Here is a 25,230-nt window from a genome sequence, read left to right as displayed (position 1 = left end):
TGCTGTATAACAAATAACCCCCAAATGTAGTGTCTTAAAACAAGAATCATTTATTATCTTTCAGTTTCTGTGGGTCAGAAATTTGGAAGTAGTTTGGCTGAGCAGTTCTGGCTCAGGATCTCTCATGAGATTGTAGTCAAATATTGGCCAGGGCTACAGTCATCTGAAGGCTTGACTGTGTCTACAGGCTTCTTTTCCAAGGTGGCTCACTCTTATGGCTGGCAAATTGGGGCTGACTATTGGCAGGAGGCCTCAGTTCCTCTCCATGGGGTTGCTGGAAGGTCCTTGCAACATCGTGGCTGTCTACCCCCAGAGAGTGATTCAAGACACCAAGACAGAAGCTGCGATGTCTTTTTTTTTTGAGACACAGTCTTGCTATGTCACCCAGGCTGGAATGCAGTGGAATGATCACAGTTCACTGCAGCCTTGACCTCCTAGGCTCAAGCAGTCCTCCCACCTCAGCCTCCAGAGTAGCTGGAACTACAGGCACGTACCACCGTGCCCGGCTAAATTTTTTTTTTTTCCAGTCTTGCTCTATTGCCAGGCTGGAGTACAGTGGCACGTTCTCGGCTCACCGCAACCTCTGTCTCCCAGGTTCAACAGCTTCTCTTGCCTCAGGCTCCTGAGTAGCTGGGACTACAGGCACACGCCACCATGCCCAGGTAATTTCTTGTATTTTCAGTAGAGACAGGGTTTCACCATGTTGGCCAGGATGGTCTCGATCTCTTGACCTTGTGATCCGCCCACCTTGGCCTCCCAAAGTGCTGGGATTACAGGTGTGAGCCACCACGCCTGGCCCTGGCTAATTAAAAAGAAAAAAAATTGGGGGTAGAGGCCGGGCGTGGTGGCTCACGCCTGTAATCCTAGCAGTTTGGGAGGCTGAGGCGGGCGGATTACCTGAGGTCAGGAGTTCAAGACCATCCTGGCTAACATAGTGAAACCCTGTCTCTACTAAAAATACAAAAATTTAGCCAGGTGTGGTGGCACGCACCTGTAATCCCAGCTACTCTGGAGGCTGAGGCAGGAGAATCACTTGAACTCGGGAGGCAGAGGTTGCGGTCAGCCGAGATTAGACCACTGCACTCCAGCCTGGGCTACAGAGCAAGACTTTGTCTCCAAAAAAAAAAAAAAAAAAAAGGTTTTTGGTAGAGATGGGATCTCAATATGTGATCTAGGCTAGTCTCGAACTCCTGGCCTCAAATGACGCTCCAGCCTCAGCCTCCCAACCGGGATTATAGGCATGAGCCACCATGTCTTGCCATTTTTCTTGTGACCAAGAAAAATGGCACAAGCCTGTGTGCAGGCTAGCCCTATTCAATATGAGAAGGGCGTAAGTACGAGGAGGAGATGAGGTCATTGTGGAACATCTTAGAGGCAGGCTACCAAAAGTTTCTTATTTGTTTGTTTTAATTAACATACAATGAAATTTACCCTTTTCTTAATTTGGACGTAAAGATGTATAGGTCTATAAATGTTAACATATGAGTATATTTGCGTAACCACTACCACAAACAGGATATAGAAGAGTTCCATCACCCCTCAAAAAACCCTCGTGTTCCCCTTTGTAGTGACACACTCCTCCTACCTTAACCTGTGGTAACTGCAGATCCATCATGATAGTTTTGTCTGTTTTTTTTTTTTTTTTTTTTGAGACAGAGTTTCGCTTTTGTTGCCCAGGCTGGAGTGCAGTGGCACGGTCTTAGCTCACTGCAACTTCTGCCTCCTGGGTTTAATCGATTCTCCTGCCTCAGCCTCCCAGTTAGCTGGGATTACAGGCATGCACCATCATGCCCAGCTAATTTTGTATTTTTAGTAGAGATGGGGTTTCACCATATTGGTCAGGCTGGTCTGGAACTCCTGACCTCAGGTGATCCGCCCGCCTCAGCCTCCCAAAATGCTGGGATTACAGGCATGAGCCACCGCACCCGGCTGATAGTTTTGTCTTTTAGAGAATGTCATAGCAATGAAATTATTACTATGTAACCTTTTGAAACTGGCTTCTTTCACTCAGAATAATGCCTTTGAGATTCATCTAAGTTGTTGCAGGAATCAGTAATTCATTTCTTTTTATTGCTGAATTATGTTCCAGTGTATGGATAGGTCACAGTTTATCTATTTACTCATTGAAGGGCTTGTTCCAATCTGGGGAAATTGTGAGTAGAGCTGTGTCTCAGTCCATTTGGGCTGCTATACCAAAGCATCATGGACTAAGCGGCTTATAAACAACAGAAATTTATTGTTTACAGCTTTTTTTTGTGGGGGGGTGGGGGACGGAGTCTTGCTCTGTCACCCAGGCTGGAGTGCAGTGGCGCGATCTCGGCTCACCGCAACCTCCGCCTCCTGGGTTCATGCCATTCTGCTGCCTCAGCCTCCAGAGTAGCTGGGACTACAGGCACCCGCCACCACCCCTGGCTAATTTTTAGTAGAGACGTGGTTTCACCGTGTTAGCCAGGATGGTCTCAATCTCTTGATCTCGTGATCCGCCTGCCTCAGCCTCCCAAAGTGCTGGGAGTACAGGCGTGAGCCACGGTGCCCCACCAGGGATTAGGATTTCAACAAACGAATTTTTTTTTAAATTTCTTGTCACCTAGGCTGGAGTGCAGCGGTGCGATCTCGGCTCACTGCAGCCTCCGTCTCCCGGGTTCAAGCCATTATCCTGCCTCAGCTTCCCAAGTAGCTGAGATTACAGGCACGCCACCAACACACCCGGCTAAATTTTGTATTTTTAGGAGAGATGGGGTTTCACCATGTTGACCAGGCTAGTCTGGAACTCCTGACCCCAGGTGATCCACCTGCCTCAGCCTCCCAAAGTGCTGGGATTATAGGTGTGAGCCACCTTGCCCAGACAATAAATGAATTTTTGTTTTTGTTTTTATTTCATGGTTTGTTTTTGTTTTTGAGACAGGATCTTATTCTGTCCCCCAAGCTGGAGTGCAGTGGCATGATCTCGGCTCACTGCAACCTCTGCATCCTGGGTTCAAGCAATTTTCCCACCTCAGCCTCCCAAGTAGCTGGGATTACAGGCATGCATCACCACACCCAGCTAATTTTTGTATTTTTGGTAGAGACGGGGTGTTGCCATGTTGGCCAGGCTGGTCTCAAACTCCTGGCCTCAAGTGATCCACCCACCTCAACCTCCCAAAGTGCTGAAATTACAGGTGTGAGCCACTACACCTGGCCTCAACAAATGAATTCTGGGGAGACACAAACATTCAGATCTCAGCTACTCTAAACATTCATATACCATGCTGTCTGCTATCCTTCTGATACTCTGATTATATAGATGTTAGACCTTTCAATCTTGTCCTACACGTCCCTTAGGCCCTGTTTATTTGTTTGTTTATTTCCATCTATTTATTTATTTATTTGAGACAGAGTCTCACTCTATCGCCCAGGCTGGAGTACAATGGCGTGATCTTGGCTCACTGAAACTTCTGCCTCCCGGGTTCAAGCAACTCTCATGCCTCATCCTCCCAAGTACCTGGGACTACAGGCGTGTGCCACCACGCCCAGCAAATTTTTGTATTTTTTAGTAGAGACAGGGTTTCGCTATGTTGGCCAGGCTGGTCTGAAACTCCCAGTCTCAATTGATCTGCCCTCCTCAGCCTCCCGAAGTGCTGAGATTACAGGCATAAGCCACGGTGCCCAACCAATCTTCTTTTTGTTGTTCAGATTGGATACATTCTGTCGATCCATCTTCAAGATCACAGACTTTTTCTTGTGACATCTCCATTCTGCTATTTAGCCCATTCATTGAGTTTTTTATTTCACTTGTTCTTCAGATCTAAAATTTCCATTATATATATAAATATATATGATATAATACATCTTTTTTTTTTTTTTTTTTTTTTTTTTTTTTTTTTTTTTTTGAGACGGAGTCTTGCTCTGTCTCCCAGGCGGGAGTGCAATGGCGCGATCTCGGCTCACTGCAAGCTCCGCCTCCCGGGTTCATGCCATTCTCCTGCCTCAGCCTCCCGAGTAGCTGGGACTACAGGCGCCCGCCAACACGTCCGGCTAATTTTTTGTATTTTTAGTAGAGATGGGGTTTCACTGTGTTAGCCAGGATGGTCTCGATCTCCTGACCTCGTGATCCGCCCGCCTCAGCCTCCCAAAGTGCTGGGATTACAGGCTTGAGCCACCGCGCCCGGCCGATATAATACATCTTTATGAGAAAGCTAAAGGAAGCAAAGAGTCTTCACCTTTACTTCTTGGAGTATTTTTTTTTTAATTGTGGTAAAATATGCATAACATAGTATTAACCATTGTAACCTTTTTTTTTTTTTCTTTTTTTGAGACAGAGTCTCACTCTGTCACCCAGGCTGGAGTGCAATGGCGCTATCTCGGCTCACTGCAAGCTCTGCCTCCCAGGTTCATGCCATTCTCCTGCCTCAGCCTCCTGAGTAGCTGGGACTACAGGCGCCTGCCACCGCGCCCGGGTAATTTTTTTTGTATTTTTAGTAGAGACAGGGTTTAACCTTGTTAGCCAGATGGTCTCGATCTCCTGACCTCGTGATCCACCTGCCTCAGCCTCCCAAAGTGCTGAGATTACAGGTGTGAGCCACCGCACCCGGCAACCATTTTAACCATTTTTAAGTGTACAGTTCAGTCTGTTCAGTGGCATTAATACATCCACATTGTTGTGCAACCACCACCACTATCTACCTATGTAACGTTTTATCCTCGCAAACTGAAACTCTGAACCCATTAAACAATAATTCCCCATTTCCTCCTTGGAGTTTTTTTGTTTGTTTGTTCATTTGTTTGCTTGTTTTTCAGACACAGGGTCTTGCTCTGTCCCCTAGACTGGAGTGCAGTGATGTGATCATAACTCACTGCAGACTCCAACTCTTGGGCTCAAGGGATCCTCCTACTTCTCCACGTAGCTAGGACTACAAGTATGCACTGCCATGCCCACCTAATCTTGAATATTTTTTGTAGAGGCAGGGTCTTGCTGTATTGCCTAGGCTGGTCTTGAACTCCTGGCCTCAAGCAATTCTCCCACCTCAGCCTCCTAAAGTGCTGGTGGTAATTCAATCAGTGGTCTTCTGCCCCAGTTTGCTGCTACTCTTGACTCTTCAGAGCCTTCAGCTGGCTGTTCCCTGGGCTCCGCGCAGGGTTTATAGCTGTCTTCAGCAGCAGAGACAGGGAGGCTTTGAATCAATCCCTCTGGCCGTCCAGCAGACAGTAGACTGAAGGGGGCAAGGTTGGAAGTAAGGAGACCTGCCGGGAGGTCAGAGGAGGCTTCACAGAGGTGACCTCTGGATCGAATCTTAAAAGATAAGTGGCTGTTTTCAGAAGGGCTAGTTGTGGGTAGACCATTCAGGACAGAGAGATGGATCTGAGTGATGTCTTTTTTTTTTTTTTTTTTGAGACAGAGTCTCACTGTCTACCAGGCTGGAGTGCAGTGGTGCAATCTTGGCTCACTGCAACCTCTGCCTCCCGGGTTCAAGCGATTCTTGTGCCTCAGCCTCCTGTGTAGCTGGAATTACAGGCACGTGACACCATGCCCATCTAATTTTTGTATTTTTAGTGGAGATGGGGTTTTACCATGTTGGCCAGGCTGGTCTTAAACTCCTGGTCTCAAGTGGTCCGCCCACCTCCGCCTCCCAAAGGGCTGGGATTACAGGTATGAGCCACCGTGCCCGGTCCCTGAGTGATGTCTTGAGGGGCAAAAGACTGCGAAGCCTGGTTAAGTAACACTTTGGGTTGTCTGAAGTGAAGAGGGCAAGGCTGGGCAGGATGAAGGGTGAGTGCCATGAGAAAGGGGCCAGTGAAATGGGCTGGGACTAGATGTTGAGAGGTGAGTGGTTGATTTCTGATTTCTATGGGTTGAAGAAAAAGACCCGATAACATTTTCCACTAGAGTAGAAGGAGGGGGAAGCCCCCACCCCCAGACCTGAGACAGGATGTGGGGATGCTTGTAGGTGTCTAAGGCCTTGGCAGGGAAGGTGGCATCTAATCTGGAAAGGCCAGTGGCGCAGTTCCTGTGGAGAAAGAAGGGTGTGCGATTTTGCAGCTGCTGAAAGGGATTGTCATACTGCTGCAGCCTTTCTTGGGTTGGATGATCAAGAAGAGGGGTCAAGGGGATGTCTGCTTCTGAACCCAAGAGAATAAACTGAACAATTCCCTAAGGCTTTCTGTAAATGACGTAGCAGAGGTGGGAGAGGATGGGAGATCAGGTGTTCAAAGGTAAGCGTGACAAAGAGTGTTTGTTATATCCCTTTTTTGGTTTTTTGGTTTTTGTTTTCTGGGTTTTTTTTGTTTTTTGTTTTTTGATTTTGAGACAGGATCTCAAGCTGTCACCCAGGCTGGAGTGCAGTGGCGTGGCATGATCTTGGCTCACTGCAGCCCTGACTCCCAGGGCTCTAGTAATCCTCCTACCTCAGACTGCTGAGTAACTGGGACTACAGGGACACACCACCATGCCCAACTCGTTTTTGTATTTGTTGTTGAGTCGGGTTTTTGCCATGTTGCCCAGGCTGGTCTCAAACTCCTGGATTCAAGCAATCTTCCTGCCTCAGCCTGCCAAAGTGTTGGGATTACAGGTGTGAGCCACCACACCCAGCTTATCTCTTTTTATACTTTTTAAATTTAGTACTTGAGTCATACAAGTCAGAGTTAGTAAAAAAAGGAAAAAAAAATAGTATTAGTTATCTGTTGCTGCAAATAAGTTACCCTTAAACTCAGCAGCTAAAGACAACGTTTATTATCTCACACATTTTTGAGGACAAGGAATCTGGAATCAGCTTTGCTGGGTGATTCTGGCTCAGGGTCTTTCATGAGGTTACAGTCAAAATGTCAACCAGAGCTGCCATCATCTGAAGGTTTGACTGGGGCTGGAGAGTGCACTTCCGAGATGTCTCACTCGTGTGGCTGTTGGCTGGAGGTCTCAGTTCCCCACTGGCTGTTGATCAGAGGCCTCAGTTATTCTCCTTGTGGGCTTCTTCACAGAGATGCTCTCAATTTGACAGCTGGCTTCACCCACAACAAGGGATCCAAGAGAAAGATCCAAGACAGAAGCTACTGTGTCTTTTATAACCTAATCTCAGAAGTGTCATATAATATCATTTCAGCCATATTCTATTAGTCACACAGGCCAGTGCTGGTTCAGTGTGGGAAGAGACTACACAAGGATTTGAATACAAGTAGGTGGGGGTCATCGAAGGCCATCTTCAAAGCTGGTGACCACAGCATATGAATGTATTACCAATTCAGATTCTTTTGTGAATATAAAGATATCACTGAGACATATTATTAATAGAAGGAAGGCAAGTTGCTTTCATATATATAATCTCACTTAAAAAAGCATGAAACCTACATATTTCTATTACATACACATATAAATGTATAGAAAAAGATTGAGAAGGATACACTTAAAACTGGTAATGGCTGGGCATGGTTGCTCACGCCTGTAATTCTAGCACTTTGGGAGGCTGAGGCAGGTGGATCACCTGAGGTCAGGAGTTTGAGACCAGCCTGGCCAACGTGGCAAAACACTGTCTCTACTAAAAATACAAAAATTAGCTGGACATGTTGGCATGCTCCTGTAATCCCAGCTACTCGGGAGACTGAGGCAGGAGAATCACTTGAACCCGGAGGGCGGAGGTTGTAGTGAGCCGAGATTGCGCCATTGCAACAAGAGTGAAACTCCGTCTCAAAAACAACAACAACAACAACAACAAAAACTGATAACAATGTCATCCCTGGGGAGGGAGATGGAATGGTAGGCATATTATGAAAAGGGAACCTACCAGGGCCGGGCGCGGTGGCTCACACCTGTAATCCCAGCACTTTGAGAGGCCAAGGCCTGCAGATCATGAGGTCAGGAGATCGAGATCATCCTGGCTGACACGGGGAAACCCCATCTCTACTAAAAATACAAAAAATTAGCCAGGCATGGCGGAGGGGACCTGAAGTCCCAGCTACTCAGGAGGCTGAGGCAGGAGAATGGCATGAATCTGGGAGGTGGAGGTTGTAGTGAGCCAAGATCGCGCCACTGCACTCCAGCCTGGGCGACAGAGCGAGACTCTATCTCACAAAAAAAGAAAAGGGAACCTATCTTTTTTTTTTTTTTTTTTGAGACAGGGTCTCACCCTGTCACCTAGCCTGGAGTGCAGTGGTGCAATCTCAGCTCACCACAACTGCTGCCTCCCAGGCTCAAGTGATCCTCCCACCTCAGCCTCCCAAGTAACTGAGAATACAGGCACCACTACACCCAGCTAATTTTTGTATTTTTTTGTAGAGATGGGGTTTTGCCATATTTCCCAGGCTGGTCACAAACTCCTGAGCTCAAGGGATCCATCCGCGTCGGCCTCTTGAAGTGCTGGGAATACAGGCATGAGCCACTGCGCCTGGCCAGGACAGACTTTTTTTTTTTAGGCGGAGTCTCACTCTGTCTCCCAGGCTGGAGTGCAAAGGCATGATCTCAGCTCACTGCAACCTCCACCTCCCAGATTCAAGTGATTCTCCTGCCTCAGCCTCCTCAGTAGCTGGGATTAGAGGCACCCACCACCACACCCAGGTAATTTTTGTATTTTTAGTCGAGACAGGGTTTCACCACATTGGCCAGGCTAGTCTCAAACTCCTGACCTCAGATGATCTGCCCACCTCAGCCTCCCAAAGTGCTGGGATTACAGGTGTGAGCCACCATGCCCCACTGGACCTATCATTTTTATACTACATATTTTTCTTGATGGTTTGAATCATTTGCAATAACAGTGTGTTCCTGGGTAACTGGTCTAATTTTCTGTTGCTGGATAGCAAACCACCCCAAACTTAGTGGCATGAAACAACAATCCTTTTATTCCATTCACAGATTCTGTGGATCAGGAATTTGCACAAGGCACAACATAATTGGTTTGTCTCTGCTCCCTGATATATGGAGCCTGAGCTGGGAGATGAGAACAGCTGGTGATGACTCACGTTTCTGGTGCCTGGGTTTGGATGACTAGCATGCTGGGCTCAGCTAGAGCCATTGACTAGAACACCTACAAATGGCCTCTCACTGTGGCCTAGGCCTCCTTGCAGCATGGAAGCTGTGTTCCAAGAGGAAATATTCCAGGAAGAAGCATTTGGAGAAAGAATATTCCAAGAGAACCAAGCAGAGCTGCATGTTTATTATGACCCAACCTCAGAAGTCACATAGCATCACTTCTGCCATACTCTATTGGTGAAATCAGCCACGAGCCACCCAGATTCAAGGAAAGGGGGCATAGACTCCCCCTCCAATGGGAGGAGTGTCAGGAAATTTGCAGCCACTTCTTTAAAAACTGCCACATTTAGTTATAGAATTTATTGTATTATTTTATTTTTGTAGAGACAGGATCTCACTCTGCGGCCCAGGCTGATCTTAAACTCCTGGCCTCAAGTGATCCTCCTGCCTCAGCCTCCTAAAGTGCTGGGATTACAGACGTGAACCACCATGCCTGGCCATGGAATTTAAAAATCTATTTTAGATTGGGCATGGTGGCTCACGCCTGTAATCCCAGAACTTTGGGAGGCCGAGGTGGGCGGATCACTTGAGGTCAGGAGTTCAAGACCAGCCTGGCCAACATGGTAAAATATTGTCTCTATTATAATTACAAAAATTAGCTAGGAGTGGCGGCACACGCCTGTAATCCCAGATACTTGGGAAGCTGAGGCACGAGAATCGCTTGAATCTGGGAGGCAAAGGTTGCAGTGAGCCAAGATCGTGCCACTGCACTCCAGCCTGGGTGACACAGCGAGACCCTGTCTCAAAAAAAAAAAAAAAAAATGTATTTTTAACAAAGAGTGAGCAATAAACGTTGAGACTGCCTTTCCTAAGACAGTGGGTTGGGAGCACCTAGGCACATGCTCATATCCCAGACTCTTAGCTCTTTCTGTCTTGTTGCCTTTATTGCTTTGAGTCTGATAATCTCGGAGAGACCTGAGATAACTTGGCAGTTGTAACTTATAATTCTCTTTTTGTTTCTCTTCAGTACCTGGAACCAAACCCTTTAGGTAAATATTTACATATCGATTCATTTGTTCCCCTTATTCCCAGAAAAGATTTGAGGAAGCTTACAGGAATTCATACAGTATAATCGTATGATTAAAAATATATAAATAGATCAAGAAACCAAGGGAAAGGGAAAGGAAAGACTGAAACAGTAAGTTGAAACCAGAGGGGAAGTTAGTTCTCAAAAATATATGCTGCAAAGTCTTAAGTAAATATTTGTCATTGCAGGGCTGGAAAGCATAATGTATGTTATCTGATCTAATTACCCATCTGGCTCTTGAAATCCCTCTCTGACATCCCTACAGTAGCCATCTAGCCTGAGTTTGCACATTTCCAGTGACGGGGAGCTCAGTACATGGCAAGGCAATTCCAACTGTTAGAAAGTATGGACCCAGGAGTCTCAAATGCTTCCAAGGGCTGGGTGTGGTAGCTCACACCTGTAATCCCAGCACTTTGGGAGGTCGAGGCAGGCGGCTGAGGTCAGGAGTTCAAGACCAGCCTGGCCAACATGATGAAACCCCGTCTCTACTAAAAATACAAAAACTAGCCAAGCGTGGTTGTGTACACCTGTAATCCCAGCTACTCAGGAGGCTGAGGCAGGAGAATCACTTTAACCCGGAAGGTGGAGGTTGCAGTGAGCTGAGATCGCACCACTGCACTCCAGTCTGGGCAATAGAACGAGACTCTGTCTCAAAAAAAAAAAAAAAAACCCACAAAAAAATCCCCAAATGCTTCCAAGGACCAGATGAATGAGGCAGGTCAATGTGGTGGAGTGGGGGCTGGGGGGCCTACGTCAAAGTGCAATGCACACACCCCCTTTAACTGTAGCAACTGCTACTCCTCCCAGCCAATTGTTGCCATATGGGACTCAGGTTCAGTGTAGCCAGATCTTTAGATATTTCAAGAGAAGCTGAAAAGTCCCAATTTTATAGGAAATTTCCCTTTTTTTTTTTGAGACAGGGTCTCACTGTGTCACCCAGGATAGAGTGCAGTGGCATGATCTCAGCTCACTGCGACCTCTGTCTCCCGGGCTCAAGCAATGCTCCCACCTCAGCCTCCTGAGTATCTGGGACTACAGGTGCACGCTACTACACCTGGCTGATTTCCATAGAGACAAGGTTTTGCCATGTTGCCCAGGTTGGTCTCAAACTCTTGAGCTCAAGCGATCCACCTGCCTTGGCTTCCCAAAGTGCTGGGGTTACAGGCATGAGCCACTGTGTCAGGCAATTTCCTGGGTTTTAAACTGGCAATTAACTCTTTATTTTATTTTATTTTATTTTATTTTTGAGACAGAGTCTCGCTCTTTTGCCCAGGTTGGAGTGCAGTGACACAATCTCGGCTTACTGCAACCTCCGCCTCCCAGGTTCAAGTGATTCTTCTACCTCGGCCTCCCAAGTAGCTGGGACTACAGGTGCCCGCCACCACACCCAGCTAATTTTTGCATTTTTAGTACCGATGGGGTTTCACCATATTGGCCAGGCTGGTCTCCAACTCCCAACCTCATGATCTGCGTGCCTCGGCCTCCCAAAGTGCTGGGATTACAGGCATGAGCCATTACGCCCGGCCTAATTCTCTATTTTATAAAACACTGAACAGCCCACAGGAAATACAACTGCAGACCTGTGCTGTCTGTGGTTCACAGGCTTGTGAGTCCAAGGTGGCCAAAGTCTCAGGCTTTAAAGCTGGGTTAAAACAGGCTTTGAATCTCACTCTGCGACTTACTCATTGCATAATTGTAGCCTCAATTCTCATCTGTAAAATGGGAATAATAATAGCACTTACCTACCTCTTTTTTTCCTTTTTCAGGGACGAAGTCTTGCTCTATCTCTCACTGCAGCCTCAAACTCCTGGGTTCAAGTGATCCTCCCACCTCAGTCTCCCAAGTAGCTAGAACTACTGGTACATGCCACCATAATTGACTAATTTTTAATTTTTTTTTGTTTTGTAGAGACAAGCTGGTCTCGGACTCCTGGGCTCAAGAGATCTTCCCACCTCAACCTCGCAAAGTGCTGAAATTATAGATGTGGCCTGGCCAACAGAGCAAAACCCTGTCTCTACTAAAAATACAAAAATTAGCCGGACATTGTGTTGCACACCTGTAATCCCAGCTACTCGTGAGGCTGAGGCAGGAGAATCACTTGAATTTTGGAGGCAAAGGTTGCAGTGAGCTGAGATTGTGCCACTGCACTCCAGCCCAGGTGACAGAATGATACCCTGTCTCAATAAATAAATAAATAAATAAATAAATAAAGCTAAATATTAATAACTACAATAAATAAACTATTTTTGGCTGGGCACAGTGGCTCACTCCTATAATCCCAACAGTTTTTGGGAGCCCGAGGCAGGTGGATTGCTTGAGCCCAGGAGTTCAAGACCAGCCTGGGCAACATAGGGAGACCCTGTCTCTACAAAAATACCAAAATTAGCTGGGTGTGGTGGTGTGTGGCTATAGTCCCAGCTACTTGAGAGGTTGAGGTGGGAGGATAGCTTGAGCCCGGATGTCAAGGCTACAGTAACCTGTGATTGTGCCACTGCACTCCAGCATGGGTGACAGAGCAAGACCCTGTCTCAAAATCAATCAATCAATCAATCAGTAAAATAAATAAACTGTTTTGAGGGTCTCTCTGGAGCTTTCATCCAATAATCCCTGCTCTACCCATAAAGGCAATTTTTTTTTCTTTTTCTTGTTTTTTTTTAAGACAGAGTCTCGCTGTTGCTCAGGCTGGAGTGCAGTGGCGTGATCTCAGCTCACTGCGACCTCTGCCTCCCGGGTTCAAGCACTTCTCCTGTCTCAGCCTCCTGAGTAGCTGGGATTACAAGCGTGCACCACCATACCTGGCTAATTTTTGTATTTTTAGTGGAGACAAGGTTTCACCATGTTGGTCAGGCTGGTCTCAAACTCCTGACCTCAGGTGATCCACCCGCCTTGGCCCCACAAAGTGCTGGAATTACAGGCGTGAGCCACCCCACCTGGCAAAGGTAATTTTTTTTTTTTTTTTTTTGAGATGGAGTCTCACTCTGTTGCCCAGGCTGGAGTGGTTCTATCTTGGCTCACTGCAACCTCCACCTCCTGGGTTCAAGTGATTCTCCTGCCTCAACCTCTCGAGTAGCTGGGACTACAGGTGCGTGCCACCATGCCCGGCTAATTTTTTGTATTTTTAGTAGAGATGGGGTTTCACCATGTTGGCCAGCATCTTGACCTGACCTTGTGATCCACCGGCCTCAGCCTCACAAAGTGCTGGGATTACAGGTGTGAGCCACCGTCCCCAGCCCAAAGGTAATTTTTTATAAGACTGGTTGAGGTACATTCCAAGGTTTCAGGGACTTTGGTTTTTGGTTTTTGGTTTTTGTTTTTTTTGAGACAGGGTCTCACTCTGTCGCCCAGGCTGGAGTGCAGTGGTCTGATCTAGGCTCACCGCAACCTCTGCCTCCTGGGTTCAAGTGATTCTCATGCCTCAGCCTCCCAAGTAGCTGGGATTACAGGCATGCACCACCATGCCTGGCTAATTTTTGTATTTTTATTTTTATTTATTTACTTTTTTGAGACAGAGTCTTGCACTGTCACCCGGGCTGGAGTACAGTGGCTTGATCTTGGCTCACTGCAACCTCCGCCTCCTGGGTTCAAGTGATTCTCCTGCCTCAGCCTCTCTAGTAGCTGGGATTACAGGCATGCACCACCATGCCCGGCTAATTTTTTTTGTATTTTTAGTAGAGATAGGGTTTCACCATGTTGGCCAGGCTGATCTTGAACTCCTGACCTCGTGATTCACCCGCCTGGGCCTCCCCAAGTGCTGGGATTACAGGCGTGAGCCACCACCCGGCCATTTTTGTATTTTTAGTAGAGATTGGATTGGCCAGGCTGCTTTCGAACTCTTGACCTCAGGTGATCCACCCGCCTCCGCTCCCAAAGTGCTGGAATTACAGGCATGAGCCACCACACCGAGCCAGGACTTTGTTTTTAATTGTTAGAAGTACAGCTCACATTTTCCCTTTAAGTGCCAGAAATACGACATTTTCCTTTGTCCACAATGCAGATAAAACTCAGCTGAGTGAGGATGTCTGCAGGATCCTGCTTCTTTGGGATGGTGGGCAATGAACAACGATGGACATAGATGTGTTGTTTGTGGGTGAAGAGAGGGGTTTAGCGGAGAGGGCATTCTAGATGAGGAGAACCGGTGGAACAAAGTATTTAGAGGCGGGTGAGCTCCTGGAGCCTGATCAGAGAAAAAAGGGAAATATCGCCAATACTTTAGTTGGGCCTGGTGTTGACAGGAAGGCAACCTGGCCTATCCTCTGGAAAATGGGGAGCCATTAGAGACATGTAAGCAGGGCAGTTCTGCAGAAACACACACAGAGGGCTAACCAAGAATGATCACGGTTTGCAAGTCACTCACTGACTGTGCTTCTGAAAGGCCTCGTCTCAAATCTGTTATATATTGTGTCTCTTCTCCAGAGTCTGGGAGCCTCCAGGGACGAGGGGAATAGGATATTTTTCATCTCTCTGTCCTAGAAACACACTCAATATTTGCAGAGCACTTGAGAGAAGTGGAGGGACTGAGCTGGGGTCACCTGATTATAGGCAGAGGAGAGAGTGCAAGCTCTGGGTTACAATCTGACTCTGCCACGAGGTAGCTACACAACCTTGGCTAGTTAATGAACTGAGCCTCAGTCTTCCCATCTGTAAGGTGGGGATAATAACAGTACCTTTGGGCGGGGTGCGGTGGCTCACGCCTGTAATCCCAGCACTTTGGGAGGCCAAGGTGGGCAGATCACCTGAGATCAGGAGTTCGAGACCAGCCTGGCTAACATGGTGAAACTCCATTTCTACCAAAAATACAAAAATTAGCTGGGCATGGTGGCAGGCGCCTTTAATCCCAGCTACTCCGGAGGCTGAGGCAGGAGAATCGCTTGAACCGGGGAGGCGGAGTTTGCAGTGAGCCAAGATCACGACACTGCACTCCAGCCTGGGCAACAAGAGTGAAACTCCATCTCAATAATAATAATAATAGTACCTTCATGATAGAATAATTACAAAGACTGATGTGCTTAAGTCATCATAAGTGTTCAATAAATGTCCTTTTGGGGATTTTCAGCTCCCCCAGCAGCCTTCCCCTTGATCTCCTTGCCTTAGCCCCCCACATTGTGTCTGTGGATTATCATCTCCCACTGCCCTCCACCTCTTGTGCTCTCACCCTTTCATTTCCCGATCCCACTTTCCTACTGGTCAAATATGAACCATTGCATGTATTTACTTCTGATGCTTTTTAGGAAAAGCCAAAATGTCACACCCAGCTGAAAAATGGAAGAATTTGGTCTTGAATCCAGGTCAAGTTCATGAACTCTTATACCACCCTGTGCTCTTTGGGTCCGTTACGTACTGGGTGTGAGAAATCAAGTTTCTAGGTGGGGCACAGTGGCTCATGCCTGCAATCTCAGCACTTTGGGAGTCTGAAGTGGGAGGATCACTTTGAGACCAGCCTGGAAAACAAAGTGAGATCCTATTTCTACAGAAATTTTAACATTAGCCAGGTGTGGCTATGTGTACCTGTAGTCGCAGCTACTGGGGAGGCTGAGGTGGGAGGATTGCTTGAGCCCTGGAGGTTGAGGCTGCAGTGATCTGTGATCATGCCACTGTACTCCAGCCTGGGCAACAGAGTGAGACTCTGTGTCAAAAAAAAAAAAAAAAAAAAGGTAGTTCCTATCCAGCTCCACAGCTGTCAATGTGTCTACCTGAGAGCCACACTTGGATCTGTCTGGCTCCAAATCTGATGATTCTCCCCTACCCCATGCTCCCCAGTCTCCATGTGGAATCTTTAGTGGCCCATTAGTGGAATCACCATGCTTCTCCCATATGGTCATTAAATACTGGAGCATTTCACTGTAGCGCTTGATTATAAATTCTCACAGAAATTCTGCGAGGTCATCCAGCAGGAGTCACGCCCATTTTTGGATGAAGAAACTGAGGCTCAGAGAGAGACAGCGACTTGTCCAAGTCCACATTGACTTTATATAGTCAATATTCTCCACACTTCCAGGGTTCTAGCCCAGTGCAAACTCTACATCTTAACCACTTTAAGGGGTCACGTAGCTCCTAAAGCAATGTCCTTCCTGCAATTGTTTCAGTAAATGTTTCCTGATGGATTGGCCACCCCTGTGTCAGATGCCAGTTTTGTGCAGAGCCTGAGTCATGTGCCCAAGGCACAGGAAATGGCCTTGCTTCTCAGAGAAGGAGAGGGTAAGTGACCATATTCTGATGGACCTGCTTGACTTTCAGGGTGGTGACCATTACAGGGTGATAGTCACCATGTCCAAATGGTGGAGTTGAGAATGGTGGCCTTCATTAAGACCACAAACAGGCCAGGCATGGTGGCTCACACTTGTAATCCCAGCACTTTGGGAGGCCGAGGCGGAAGGATCACTTGAGGCCAGGAGTTCGAGGCCAGCCTGGCCAACATGGCAAAACCACATCTCTACTAAAAATAGAAAAATTAGCCGGGCGTGGCGGTGCATGCCTGTAATCCCAGCTGCTTGGGAGGCTGAGACACGAGAATCCCTTGAACCTGGAAGGCAGAGGGTGCAGTGAGCCGAGATTGCACCATTGCACTCCAGCCTAGGTGACAGAATGAGACTCTGTCTCAAAATAAAAAAAAAAAAAAAGAAGACCACAACAGCTGCTTTAACAATAAACATGATTCCTGATTACTATATACAATTTAGAAAATAGGAAAAGCTGTTAAGAGGAAAATAAGAATCAACTATAATCTGAATACCCAAAGATAATGACCATTGCAAATATTTGATGTATTTCCCTCTAGTTTTCTCTGTGCCAACACACATGCACACGTACTTCCTATTAGGTCAAATGTGTGATCATAAAAAAACTACAGTAACATACCTGTAGCAGATGCTATTGATTGCCTACTCAATACACACTCTCCCTTCTCCCTGTTTACAGAACTCCAATTTTTTTTTTTTTTTTTTTTGAGACAGGGTCTCACTGTTTCCCAGGCTGGAGTGCAGAGGCGTGATCACGGCTCACTACAGCCTCAACCTCCTGAGCTCAGGTGATCCTCCCACCTCAGCCTCCTGCGTAGCAGGGACTACAAGCGTGAGCCACCACACTCAGCTGATTTTAAAATTTTTTGTAGAGATGGGATCTTGCTTTGTTTTCCATGCTGGTCTCAAACTCGTGGGCTCAAGCAATCCTCCCACTTCAGCCTCCCAAAGTTCTAGGATTACAGGCATGAGCCACCTTGCCCAGCAGAACTCTAATTTTGTTTTTAGGTAGTCGTGGAGTTGCCTTAATCTTAGAGAAGATTTAACCTGTGCCAGGAGATGAATTATGGCTGGTCTAGAGCAGTCATGGTAATCTGATTCCCCTTCTAGACTGGATTGCTGCATTGTCTAATATGGTTGTCATTACCCACACCAATGGCTTTTTAAACTAATGTTGATTAAAATTAAATAAAATTTAAAATGCAGCTTTTCTGCTGCACTAGCCACATTTTAAGTGTTTAAAAGCCATCCATGACCGGGCGTGCTGGCTCATGCCTGTAATCCCAGCACTTTGGGAGGCCGAGGCTGGCGGATCATGAGGTCAGGAGTTCGAGACCAGCCTTGCCAACATGGTGAAACCCTGTCTCTACTAAAAGTACAAAAATTCACCAGGCATGGTGACAGGCGACTGTAATCCTAGCTACTTGGGAAGCTGAGGCAGGAGAATTGCTTGGACCCAGGAGGCGGAGGTTGCAGTGAGCCAAGATCATGCCGTTGCAGTGAGCCAAGATCATGCCGTTGCACTCCAGCCTCAGCAACAAGAGCGAGACTTTGTTTCAAAAAAAACAAAAGCAAAAACAAAAACAAACAAAAAAACGCCATCTATAACTAGTGGCTACCATTTTGGACAACACAGATATAGGACATTTCCATCACTACAGAAAGTTTTATCGGACAGTGCTGGGGGTATGCAAGTGGTCCAATTCTGGCCAATGAAACATAAATGGTAAGTTTGGGGGGACTCCCCTACATAGATAGAAAAAAAGAGCCTCATTAAGACAGAACCTCTATTCCTGCATCTTCCTGTTGAAGACGCTGGTGTGAGTGTGAGGTCTAGCAGCCATCTTGCAACAACAAGATAACAAGTACAAAGACAAAAAAAAATTGCTGAGGATGGCGATGGAATAGGATGAAAATAGGCTGCTTCTTTCTTTCTTTTCTTTTCCTTTTTTTTGAGATGGAGTTTTGCTCTTTCGCCCAGGCTGGAGTGCAGTGGCGCAATCTTGGCTCACTGCAAACTCTGCTCTGCTGGGTTCAAGCGATTCTCCTGTCTCAGCCTCCTGAGTAGCTAGATTACAGGTGCCCGCCACCATACCAGGCTAATTTTTGTATTTTTAGTAGAGACAGGGTTTCACCATGTTGGCCAAGCTGGTCTCAAACTCCTGACCTCAAGTAATCCACCTGCCTTGGCCTCCCAAAGTGCTGCGATTACAGGCATGAGCCACTGTGCCCGGCCTCTTTTCTTTTTTAAAATTGCATAAGGGCTGGGCACTGTGATTCAAGCTTGTAATCTCAACACTTTAGGAGGCCGAGATGGGAGGATCGCTTGAGCCCAGGAATTCAAGACCAGCCTGGGCAACATACAAAGATAAAAAATTAGCTGAACATGGTGGCACATGCCTGTAGTCCCAGCTACTCAGGAGGCTGAGGTGGGAGGATCGCTTGATCCCTGAAGGTTGAGGCTGCAGTGAGCGGTGATTGTGCCACTCACTGCACTCCAGCCTGGGTGACAGAGCTAGACCCTGTCTCAGAAAAATTAAAATAAAAAATAAAATTGTGGTAAAATACATGTAAAATATACCATATTAGCCCTCTTTTAGTGTACGGTTCAGTAGTGTTAAGCACGTTTACATGTTTGTGCAGCCAATCCTCAGAGCTCTTTTCATCTTCCAAAACTGAAACTCTCTCTCCATTAAACAATTTCCCATTTTCTCTCCCCAGCCCCTAGCAACTACCACTCTATTTTCTGTCTCCATGAATTTGACTACTCTAAATACTTCATACAGGTGAAATCATGCTGTGTTTGTCCTTTTGTGACTGGTTTGTTTATTTGTTTACATATATATATATATATATATATTTTTTTTTTTTTGAGACAGAGTCTCTTCCTGTCACCCAGGCTGGAGTGCAATGGCGTGATCTCGGCTCACTGCAACCTCCGCCTCCTGGGTTCAAGTGATTCTCCTGCCTCAACCTCCTGAGTAGCTGGGATTACAGGCGCCTGCCACCACGCCCAGCTAATTTTTGTGTTTTTAGTGGAGATGGGGGTTTCACCATGGTAGCCAGACTGGTCTCGAACTCCTGACCTCGTGATCCACCTGCCTGGGCCTCCCAAAGTGCTGGGATTACGGACATGAGCCACCTTGCCTGGTCTTTTTTTTTTTTTTTTTTTGAAATGGAGTCTTGCTCTGTCACCCAGGCTGGAGTGCAATGGCGTGATCTCAGCTCACTGCAACCTTCGCCTCCCAGGTTTAAGCGATTCTCCTGCCTCAGCCTCACGAGTGGCTGGGGTTACAGGTGCACACCACCACACCCAGCTAATTTTTTTTTTTTTTTTTTGAGACGGAGTCTTCGCTCTGATGCCCAGGCTAGAGTGCAGTGGCGCAATCTCGGCTCACTGCAAGCTCCGCCTCCCGGGTTCACGCCATTCTCCTGCCTCAGCCTCTCCGAGTAGCTGGGACTACAGGCGCCCGCCACCATGCCCCGCTAATTTTTTGTATTTTTAGTAGACAGGGGGTTTCACCGTGGTCTCGATCTCCTGACCTCGTGATCCGCCCGCCTCGGCCTCCCAAATTGCTGGGATTACAAGCGTGAGCCACCGCGCCCGGCCCCTGGCTAATTTTTGTATTTTTAGTAGAGACAGTATTTCACCATGTTGGCCAGGCTGGTCTTGAACTCCTGACCTCAAGTGATCTGCCTGCCTGGGCCTCCCAAAGTGCTGGGATTACAGGCATGACCCACCGCGCCCGGCCTGTGACTGGTTTATTTAACATAATACCCTCAAGATTCATCCATGTTGTAGCATGTATCAGAATCTCATTCCCTTTTGAAGTTGAACAATATTCTATTTTATGTTTATACTATATTTTATTATCCATTTATCTGTTGAGGGACAGTGGATTGCTTCTACCTTTTGGCTATTGGGAATAATGCTGCTATGAACATGGGTATACAAAGATCTCTTTGAGACCCTGCTTTCAATTCTGTTGGGTATTTAAAGTGGAATTGCTGGATCATATGAAAATCTACTTTTAGTTTTTTGAGGAACTAACACTTCAGCACCTCTACCATTTTACATGTCCACCAACAGCACACAAGGTTTCCAATTTCTCCATCCTTGCCAACACATATTTCCTGTTTTTTTATTTTTATTTTTTATAATAATAATCTAATGGGTTCGAGGTGGTAGCTCATTGTGGTTTGATTTGCATTTCCATAATTAGTGATTTTGGATATCTTTTCATGTGTTTTTTTTGCCATTTCTTTTTTTTGAGACGGAGCTTCACTCTTGTTGCCCAGGCTGGAGTGCAGTGGCACGATCTCAGCTGACAGCAACCTCCACCTCCTAGGTTCAAGTGACTCTCTTGCCTCAGCCCCCCAAGTAGCTGGGATTACAGGCGCCTGCCACCATGACCAGCTAATTTTGTATTTTTGGTAGATGTAGGGTTTCACCATGTTGGTCAGGCTGGTCTCAAACTACTGACCTCAGCTGATCCCCCCGCCTTGGCCTCCCAAAGTGCTGGGATTACAGGCGTGAGCACTGCCATTTCTATAGCTTCTTTGGAGAAATGTCTATTCAAGTCCTTCGCCCATTTTTTATTCTTTATTTTTTTTGAAACAGACTTACTCTGTCACCCAGGCTGGAGCACAGTGTTGCAATCCTGGCTCACTGCAGCCTTGACCCCTCAGGATCAAATGATCATTATACCTCAGCCTCCATGCCAGGCTAATTTTTTTTCCTTGTTTTTTTTTGTAGAGAGAGTCTTAACACGTTGCTCAGGCTGCCTTGAATTCCTGGTCTCATGCCATCCTCCTGCCTTGGCTTCTAAAAGTATTGAGATTACAGGTGTGAGCCACCGCGCCCAGCTTTTGTCCGTTTTTTAATTGTGTTATTTATGTTTGTTGTTGAGTTGTAGGAGTTATTTTTATTTTTTGGAGACAGAGTTTTGCTGTTGTTGCCGGGCATGATCTTGGCTCACTGCAACCTCTGCCTCCTGGGTTCAAGCGATCCTCCTGCCTCAGCCTCCCATTTAGCTGGGATTACAGGCATGTGCCACCATGCCCAGCTAGTTTTTGTATTATTAGTAGAGATAGAGTTTCACCATGTTGGCCAGGGTGGTCTCAAACTCCTAACCTCAGGTAATCTATCCCCTTCCCAAAGTGCTGGGATTACAGGCATGAGCCACCGCACCAGGCCAGAGTTCTTTATAGAACCTGGATATTAACCCCTTAATATATGAATTGCAACTGTTTTCTCCCATTCTGTGTGTTGCCTTTTTAATTATGTTGATTGTGTAAGAAACTTTCTTGAAGACCACCATAGAGCAGTTAAAAATTTTTCCTAATGGGTATAGATATCCTTTCACTTTCTTATATCTTCATAAGCATTTCCCCATATCATTGGATGCTGTTGAAAAATATCATTTCCTTCCTTCTTTCCTTCCTTCCTTCCTTCCTTCCTTCCTCTCTCTCTCTCTCTCTCTCTTTCTTTCTTTCTTTCTTTCTTTCTTTCTTTCTTTCTTTCTTTCTTCTTTCTTTCTTATTTCGAGACAGAGTCTTGCTCTGTTGCTAGGCTGGAGTGCAGTGGTGTGATCTCGGCTCACTGCAACCTCTGCCTCCCAGGTTCAAGTGATTCTCCTGCCTCAGATTCCCAAGTAGCTGGGACTACAGGTGTGCACCACCATGCCCAGCTAATTTTTATATTTTTAGTAGAGATGGGTTTTCACCATGTTGGCCAGCATGCTCTCGGTCTCTTGACCTTGTGATCCGCCCGCCTCGGCCTCCCGAAGTGCTGGGATTACAGGTGTAAGACACCACGCCCAGCTGAAAAATATTATTTTCAATGGCAGCATAATATTTCTCCTTACTGACATCTCTTAGTTTATTCTCTCCATTCCTCTAATATCGGACATAATATTTCCCTGCTGCAAATGAAGCTGAGGTGAACAAGCTTGTGCCTAAATCTTTGTGAGTATATCTCATTATTTTCTCAAAATTGATTCCTAGAAATGGAATGGGCTGACTCAAATGCTTTTTAGTCATCATGATTATTTTATTTATTTATTTATTTATTTATTTGAGACGGAGTTTCGCTCTGTTGCCCAGGCTGGAGTGCAGTGGCACAATCTCGGCTCACTGCAAGCTCCACCTCCCAGGTTCATGACATTCTCCTGCCTCAGCCTCCCGAGTAGCTAGGACAACGGGCGCCCGCCACCATGCCCGGCTATTTTTTTTGTATTTTTAGTAGAGATGGGGTTTCACCGTGTTAGCCAGGATGGTCTTGGTCTCCTGACCTCGTGATCTGCCCACCTCAGCCTCCCAAAGTGCTGGGATTACAGGTGCGAGCCACTGTGCCTGGCCATGATTTATTTTCTTACAATTTGTGGCAATTTCTCAATACCATCAGCAATGGGATGAAAGTGCTCCTTGCCAACATTGTGTATGATGCTTTTTTTCTCTCTCTCTTTTTTAAGCCAAGGTCTCACTCTGTCACCCAGGCTGGAGTGCAGTGGCACAATCATGGCTCACTGCAGCCTCAACCTCCTGGGCTCCAGCAATCATCCTGCCTTAGCCTCCCCAGTAGCTGAGACTACAGGCATGTGCCACCACACCTGGATAATTTTTAAATTTTGTTGTAGAGATTGGGGACTCACTATGTTATCCAGGCTGCTCTCAAACTGCTGGGCTCAAGCAATCCTCCTGTCTTGGCCTTCTAAAGTGCTGGGATTATAGGTGTGAACAACTGAGCCCAGTCAAGTATGATGCTTTAAAAAAAAAAAATCTGCTAATTTGAGAAGTAAACGTTGATAATATATTTTTTTTGTTTGTTTTTGAGACAGGGTCTCACTCCATCACCCAGGGTAAAGTGCAGGGGCATGATCTTGGCTCACTGCAGCCTCAAACTCCTGGGCTCGACGGATCCTCTTGCCTCAGCCTCCCAAATAGCTGGGACTATAGGTATGCACCACTAGCTAATTTTTTTTTTTTTTTTTTTTTTGAGACAGAGTCTTGCTCTGTCTCCCAGGCTGGAGTGCAACGGCGCGATCTCGGCACACTGCAACCTCCGCCTTCTGGGTTCAAGCGATTCTCCTGCCTTAGCCTCCCGAGTAGCTGGGATTTTAGGCACCCACCACCACACCCGGCTAATTTTTTTGTATTTTTAGTAGAGACAGAGTTTCACCATGTTAGCCAGGATGGTCTTGATCTCCTGACTTCATAATCCGCCCGCCTCGGCCTCCCAAAGTGCTGGGATTACAGGCGTGAGCCACCACATCTGACTGCTAATTTTTTTATTTTAATTTTTAGGGATGAAGCCTCTCTACATTGCCCAGGCTGGTCTCAAACTCCTGGTGTCAGGGGATCCTCCCACCTTGGGCCCCCAGGATGCTGGGATTGCAAGCATGAATTACCTCGCCTGTCAAATACATGTTTTTAAATAAGTGTGCTGTGTGCAGTGCACCAGCCACTGTGCTAAGCACAGAGGATACAAATAAGTAACATAAAACCTGGTCCTGGGACCTAGGGTGGTAGTCTCGGTCTGTCAAGGGATTTTATGACCTCCTCCTGGCTCTAAGACTTTAATATCACTGTTTTCTTGGCCAGGCACAGTGGCTCATGCCTGTAATCCCAGCATTTTGGGAGGCCGAGGCAGGTGGATCATTTGAGGTCAAGGAGTTCGAGACCAGGCTCACCACCATGGTGAAACCCCGTCTCTACTAAAAATACAAAAAAAAAAATTAGCTGGCCATGGTGGCACATGCCTATAATCTCAGCTACTAGGGAGGCTGCGGCAGGAGAATCACTTGAACTCGGGAGACGGAGGTTGCAGTGAGCCGAGACCATGCCGCTGCACTCCAGCCTAGGCGACAGAGCAAGACTCTGTCTCAAAAAAAAAAAAAAAAAAAGTATTGTTTTCTTTATCTCAGTATTACTATGTATGGGCCTTACAGCTGGGAAAGCATTTCACACCCATTCCCTGGGTGAACCCTCACAGCAGCCCTGAGGGAAGCAGGCAGGGAAACGAGGTCCTGAGGGTGAACTCACTTGCCCAAGGTCACACAGCCAGTTAAGTGCCTGAGGAGGAAGCAATTAGCAGCCAACTCCTGTCTGGCTTTCTTCAGAAAACATCAAAGATGTGAATTTAGAAGCCATTAGCTTGATCCTCAGCCCTTAGAGCCCCTCCCTCAGGTCCCAGAGTTCCATCCATTCTGAACCTGGGCACTCTGCCAAGTGAGAAGCATCAAGCACAGCTCAGGTGCTTGGCTTCAGTCCAAGCCCTGCATCTTGTTTCTTCCTGAAAGGGGCGCTGGGATGTCACCTCCTTGCATTCTAATAAATAGTACCCTTTGCAGTCTTTTTATACAACCCCTCTTCAGCCCTCCTCCCCAAATGGTATTAAATTTCCAGGAATACTGAACTCCCTCACCAGCACAACTTCTCACATTTACAATGATTGCTTTGCTGGAGGACACCATGACTCCACTGATAAAGAAAGGAAAGACAGCCACCATTCATGGAGAACGTACTAAGTGCATCTTTTTTTTTTTTTTTTTTTTTTTGAGACAGAATCTTGTTCTGTTGCCCAGGCTGGAGTGCAGTGGTGTGATCTCAGCTGATTGCAGCCTCAACTTCCTGGGCTCAAGCAATCCTCCCATATCAACCTCCTGAGTAGCTGGGACTACAGGTGTGCACCACCATGACCGGCTAATTTTTGTATTTTTTGTAGACACAGGGTTTTGCCATGTTGCCCAGGCTGATCTTAAACTTCTAAGCTTAAGCAGTCCACCCGCCTTGGCCTCCCTAATTACAGGCGTGAGCCACTGTGCCCAGCCCCAGACCATATTTTAGTTAATCCTCACAACAAACCTAAGCAGTTGCATTTCTAGCTCCACTTTGCACATGAGAAATGTGAGTCCCAGAGAGGTCAAGCGATGTGCACTGGGTCACTCAGCTAACACATAAGGAATGGAGCTGGG

General features: G+C 46.7%; 1 protein-coding gene across 5 annotated transcripts in view; it reads left to right on the top strand.

The window, feature by feature from the left end:
- The window catches only part of POFUT1 (protein O-fucosyltransferase 1), a 68,046-nt gene that overhangs the window by 40,716 nt on the left and 2,100 nt on the right, over window positions 1–25,230 (top strand). The window contains exon 7 of one of the 5 annotated variants that reach the window (XM_055265746.2): window positions 11,928–15,086. The exons of 1 other annotated variant lie outside the window; for it this stretch is intronic. In XM_055265746.2, the coding sequence (XP_055121721.2) occupies window positions 11,928–12,146 (219 nt within the window). In that variant the 3' untranslated portion in view covers window positions 12,147–15,086. Of the gene's footprint in view, window positions 1–594; window positions 646–8,815; window positions 10,207–11,785; window positions 15,087–25,230 lie in introns of those variants that run through there. 3 more of the 5 variants (XM_055265749.2, XM_055265750.2, XM_063633785.1) reach the window with 3 other exon arrangements.

The sequence above is a fragment of the Symphalangus syndactylus genome, chromosome 24 (genome assembly GCF_028878055.3).
Source record: "Symphalangus syndactylus isolate Jambi chromosome 24, NHGRI_mSymSyn1-v2.1_pri, whole genome shotgun sequence".
Lineage (NCBI taxonomy): Eukaryota > Metazoa > Chordata > Mammalia > Primates > Hylobatidae > Symphalangus > Symphalangus syndactylus.
The sequence above is the reverse complement of the archived record's forward strand: the minus strand, read 5'-3'. Positions and strand labels throughout refer to the sequence as shown.